At 44.1% G+C, this 6,085-nt stretch overlaps 1 protein-coding gene across 1 annotated transcript in view; it reads left to right on the top strand.

Annotated features, from left to right (window-relative positions):
* The first annotated feature begins 3,739 nt into the window (after positions 1–3,739).
* The window catches only part of stx4 (syntaxin 4), a 42,753-nt gene continuing 40,407 nt past the window's right edge, over positions 3,740–6,085 (top strand). The window contains exon 1 of the mRNA XM_028791767.2: positions 3,740–4,101. Coding sequence (XP_028647600.1) covers positions 4,072–4,101 — 30 coding nt within the window. The 5' untranslated portion in view covers positions 3,740–4,071. The remainder of the gene's footprint in view (positions 4,102–6,085) is intronic.

Here is a 6,085-nt window from a genome sequence, read left to right as displayed (position 1 = left end):
GGACAGTTGGTGACCAGCAGGCACTGGACACATACAATAGGATCAAGCAAATCTTTCTTCAACATTTTCTTCAGTACTCATGTCATACCAAAAGAAGGTCTACAGTCCTAACTAATAATAATAATTCTTTGCATTAATATAGCGCTTTTCTCACTACTCAAAGCACTCAGCAATTGCCAAAGGCCCAACAGACCAGAGTCCCTTTTGGCATTTACAGGATTCAAACCAGCAACCATCTGATTGCCAGTGCAGATCCCTAGCCTCAGAGCCACCACTCTGCCTAATTAACAGCTTGGATCCAACAGTGAAAGGTTCTGGAACTCTCATAATTTCTGAGACATCAACTTAAATGAATAAGGTTGGTGTTAAATCCTCAATCCAAGAGTCTGAGGCATTATCCCACACCTGAAAGGTTATGGATGCCTCAAAATCTTGCCTGGTACACCTGCAGTACTTACTGTAAGTAAATAAGGCTGATGCTAATTCCTCAGTCCACGAGTCTGATGCATTATCCTGCAAATAATAATTTATTTCTTACACTCAGGGAGAGTTTTCTACCAGGATGACCCTCAGAATGGCAAAAACGTTACCCACAAGCCATACACGTCTTGGTCATCAGATGAGTCAGTATTTGTTGGAGATCCTGCAAAGCTGTAGGTGCTGATCACCTCCATAGTACCAAAGCACACATGTGAACCAACTTTGTTGTGAAAGTACAATAAGGTGCCTTCAGAAAATATTCAGACCGATACACTTTATCCCCAATTTGTTATGTTACAGCCTTATGCTACAAAATTTGAATTCATTTTTCCCCTCATGAAAGCAACACTCAATACCCCAGAATAACAAAGCAAAAAACAGGAGTTTACAAATTGTTTCAAATTTATTAAAAAAAAAAACAAAACTGAAAAATCCTATCGACATAAGAGTTCAGACCCTTGTAATGACAAGTCCCATTCTATTGGTCATCAATGAGATGTTTCTACACCTTCTTTGGGGTCCACCTGTTGTCAGTTCAATTAATTGAACTGATTAGAAAGGGCACACACCTGTCTATGCCACCTATGGAAGGGTCATCCGAATGAAATCTCTTCTCTTAAAAAGATCAAAACTGATGTTTACCAGAGTCCGCCTTCACAAGCCTGAAGGTGGTCTCTGTTCACACTGTGTGCAATGTGTTATCAGAGCGAAAACTGAGCCATGAGGTTGAAGGAACTGCCCCAAGGCTTAGAAAGAGGATTGTGTCAAGGAACAGATCTGGGGAAAGTTACCATTTTTTGAGAACTTTGAAGGTTCCCAGGAGCACAGTAGACCCCACAGTTCTTAAATGGAATACTATTGTAGCAACCACAACTATACCTTGAGATGGCTGCCTCACCAAACTGAAAAATCAGGAGAGGAATGCTTTGAGAGAGATGTAATTAAGAACCAGATGGTCATTCTGGTTGATCTCCAGAGAATCTGTTTAGAGATGGGAGAAACCTTCAGAAGGACAACCACAACTGCAATAGTCCTCCAATCTGGACTTTATGGCCAGATGGATGCCTCTCTTCAGTAACAGACACATAAACGTTCACTGGAAGTTCGCAAAAAAGCACCTACAGGACTCTCAGACTCTGAGAAAAAAGATCCACTGGTCTGATGAAACCAAGATTTGGCCTCATTTCTAAGCATCATGTCCAGAGGAGACCAGTCACCACTCATCAAACGCACAATGCAACTCCAAAGATGAAGCGTGGCGGTGGCAGTCAAGGTCAAAGAAAAACAAAATGGAAAAAAGTAGAGATATATCCTTAAAGAAAACCTGCTGCAGAGCGCTGTGAGACTCAGACTTGGCCAAAAGTTCACTTTCCAACAGGACAATGACCCTAAGCAATAAGCAAAGGCAACACAGGAGTGGCGTAGGGACAACTCTGGTAATGTTCCTAAGTGATCCAGACAGAGCAGGGCACATTAATCCAAATGAACATCTTTGGAGAGACCATGAAATAGCAGTAGACCAATGGTATTCTTCCAGCCTGACAGAGCTTGAAAGAATCTGTGGAGAAGATGGCAGAGAATCCCCAAATACAGGTGGTCAAAGCTTGTGTCGTCAAACTCAGGAGGACCCCAGGAATTGCTGCCAAACGGGCTTCAACTAAGCATTGAATGGGATATTTTTGGTTTTAATAAATCTGCAAACATTTCCAAAACCCTGTTTTCACTTCATCATTCTGGACTATTGAGTATTGCTTAGTTGTGGAAAAATGAATCAAAGGCTGAGCCCTTTCTTATTTGCAGTGTTGATGGACAGGTTGATAGACGAGATTAGACAGGAGACCCCATGGACATTGATGTTTGCTGATGTCATTGTGATCTGTAGTGAGAGTAGGGAGCAGGTTGAGGAGACCCTGGAGAGGTGGAGATATGAGAGAAGAGGAATGAAGGTCAGTAGGAACACCAAGACAGAATACATGTGTGTAAATGAGAGGGAAGTCAGTGGAATGGTGAGGATGTAGGGAGTAGAGTTGGAGAAGATGGATGAGTTTAAATATTTGTGATCAACAGTACAGAGTAACTGGGTGTGTGGAAGAGAGGTGAAGAAGAGAGTGCAGGAAGGTTGGAGAGGGTGGAGAAGAGTGTCAGGAGTGATTTGTGACAGACGGGTACCAGCAAGAGTGAAAGGGAAGGTCTACAGGACGTTAGTGAGACTAGTATTCCATGGACTGTATGAGTTGGAGACGGTGGCACTGACCAAAAAACAAGAGACAGAGCTGGAGTTGGCAGAGTTAAAGATGTTAAGATTTGCATTGGCTGTGACGAGGATGGATAGGATTAGGAACGAGTACGTTAGATGGTCAGGTCAGGATGGACGGTTGGGAGACAAAGTCGGAGAGGTGAGATTGCATTCATTTTGGACAGGAGAGATGCTGGGTATAGAAAAGGATGCTAAGGATAGACCTGCCAGGCAAGAGGAAAAGATGAAGGCCTAAGAGAAAGTTTATGGATGTGGTGAGAGAGGACATGAAGATGATGGGTGTAACAAAGCAAGATGCAGTGGACAAGAAGATATGGAAAAAGATGATACAGTGTGGCAACCCTTAACAAGAGCAGCAGAAAGAAGAAAGAACACGGCTGCTGTCTCTCTGTCACCGCTCAGTCGACTAAAACTCTCAGTCACTCTGTGGATCAATGATCTCCATGTCCTCCAGTCTTTCACTGTTTCCTTCAGTTCTGCTTCGTTCAGTCCAGTATCTTTCTTGATGCTGTCTACCAGTCAAGTTCACTTGGGCGGATACTTTCTCGTTTGTCACTGACTCTTCCAAGCATGACATCCTAAAGCTGAGATAGAGCGAAATATTAAAAAAAGTGGAAGGGTCCAAGCACTTTCTGAATGCACTCCATGTCCATTAAGGATTATTAAACCTGCTACGTCCAATTCAGTATTGACAGAATAGCAGGATCAACCTCTGGACGTGACCGCTGTTCAAGGCTGCACAGTTTTAGGTACCACCAAATCTGGTGGATCTGTTAAGCAAAGCGACTCCAGGTTATTGCTCCCATTTATTTGGCGATCAGCAGGATAAACAAAGTGAAAATGTTTTCTTTTTTTCGATACATAGCCCTCATTTTATCGTTGCCAGTGAAGCGGGGAGGGGGGCGTGTTCCTATCTCTTTTCCGCCCACCCACTTCCGAAAGGGCCACGCCCTCTCCGTCGCTCACTTCACTGCTCCCCTGAGATACCCTTGGGGTGGGAGGGGAAAGGCTGTCTACTCAGATTCGCCTATCATGACCACGCCCCCTTGGAGTGTTGCCCGCCCATCTTTGTCTCACGGAGCATGCTCTCCGCAGACTTCCTACTTTAAGTTTACATTAACTTGAAGTTCAAAAGGAGGCAAAAAAAAGACAGAGTGGAACAAGTGGAAAAAATAATAAATAAATAAATGACAACCGGCACGCTTCTCCTGTTACACGCCTTGGATTTATAACTTCTTTGACCGCATCTGAGCCTGTGCAGCGAATCCTCGGAGTTGGCGCCCTTGCTAACCGGGTCTGGCTCGCTTGCTGCCTCGCTCATTCACCTACGCACCATGAGGGACCGGACCCTGGAGCTCGGGGCGGTAAGGCAAAAAAGTTTGGAAGTCATTCAGTTCAAGTGAGCCGCGTGGGGACCGACCTGGTAGCCGCTCAAGTCGTCTTCCTTGCTGGGTTGCCAGGCTGCAGCGAGTTCATGAGAACGGGCCTGCAAGCGCGGCGGACGCGTCAACGGAATCGGGTTCGGGACCGCCTTCGCCGCCGGCGTTTCTGGCAGTCGGGCTGACGAGCGATGCAGCTCGAGTGTAGCGGAATCCCGTCTTTCGAAATGGGGGGGTCCTCGTTCGAACGGAGCGTTAGCGCCTAAAAATAAGTTTATTTTTTTTAAAAAAAGCAATACTTAAAACAGAAAACGAACACGACTTTACGTCTCGAAAGCGTTATGCTGGCGACGTTACTTTTCTTGCAGTTGTTTAACTCCATAGCTGGCTTTTCGCTCATTTATTTATTTGTCGTTTGGTGTTTATAGTAGTATGGCACAAGAATCGGAGCGACATCGACTGATTAAACAGTTACAAAATCCAATATAGTGTATAAAAACGTAGCATTTGCTGAAAGCAGTTTAGAGTTGGCAGTAGCCCTGTTGCTTGTATTATTTTTTAACATTTCTTGTTTCATGAACAGTACAGTGGGCATACTGGGCTTGGAAATACCCTACTGGCCCATTGTGGGGCCTGTCACAAGGGGAAACCCTGACAAAGCTCCCCCAGTGGCCCAGAATGAGTTAACCCCTGACGAGACCAGTCCGGTAAATTCCTCCTTAGCCCAGTGATGGTGTGGTAACGTTGGGCAAATGTCATTAGGACCCCAGTAGTTCCCTGCTTTTTAATGTTGTCGCCGAGTTAAGTGACACTGTAGATTGATAGTGTCAGTGGGTTTCAGTATAAGTGACAATTTGAACAACTTCAGAAAGTATCGTTTTTATGTTGGCTAAAATGGCACAACTTTTTATATATTATTGGTAGTGTTTTCTTGTTCAGGGGGGAAAAAAAGGATCCGGACTGATACTAATGAATAGAAAGGCGCTTTGTAAGAATAAGTAGTTTAAAGCCACATTAGGGTGCATGTGCTCTTAGTTTCCTTCCACAGTCAAAAGAAATACAGGTTAGGTTGACGGGTGTCACCAAATTAGCCCCCTGCTGTGTGTGTGTGTGTGTGTGTGTTTAACCAGTGATGGGCTGGCGGCCTGTCCACGGATTGGTCCTATGGTTCAAATCCTGTAACTAAAAGAAAAAAAAACTACTCTTTTGGGCCCTTGAACAAGGCCCTTAACATTAAAATTGAACCAGGAGCACTGTACTCTGTGCTTTGACCTCCAATAGGTTATGCTCAAATGTAATTTCCCTTTGGGGATTAATACGGTGTAACAAATAACTGAATACCTGTGCCCATTGCTTGCCTGGATAGGCTGAAGCTACCCAACACCCCTACCCTGGCTAGGTGAGTATTGAAAATGGATGTATGGACCAGTAAGGTATGGATTTTGTTTTTAGATTCCTGATCAAATTTGTTGGCCCCATGTGCAAATCCCAATTGGGCCATCGATGGCTGCACACATAGGACCAGCAAAGACCCAATGGCAGTTTGTTTGCTACGGAATTTGCAAAGTTTGTGTGTCCTTGTGTACAGTAACTGAATGTTCATGCATATGTTTATTAACTGGAAAACGCATTATAAAAAAAAAAGTACTTTTTGCTTCCTGTAAATTTTTCGGTGGTCATGGTAGATCGCTCTAAGACGAGAACACAAGGCTAGCTGTATTATGTAGGAACCAGTAACGGCATACTGCACAATAACAAGCAGTGAATACGCTTGACTTGTAGTTTTCCTCCTCTTTCTCTGTACATTTAGCATTCGTTTGCTCAGAGGTTGATGTGCTTGCTGCTTCCTGAGCAGCTCTTCTTTCTCCACCCTAGCGGCCCGCTTCTGCCCTTCTTTCTTCAGGATCTTTTTGCATTCAAAATGATTAAGTCAGTGTTTGTGTTGCAATTACTTAGTACGTTTTTCATA

This window comes from Erpetoichthys calabaricus, chromosome 12 (genome assembly GCF_900747795.2).
Source record: "Erpetoichthys calabaricus chromosome 12, fErpCal1.3, whole genome shotgun sequence".
Classification (NCBI taxonomy): domain Eukaryota; kingdom Metazoa; phylum Chordata; class Cladistia; order Polypteriformes; family Polypteridae; genus Erpetoichthys; species Erpetoichthys calabaricus.
This window is presented reverse-complemented; position numbering and strand designations above follow the sequence as displayed.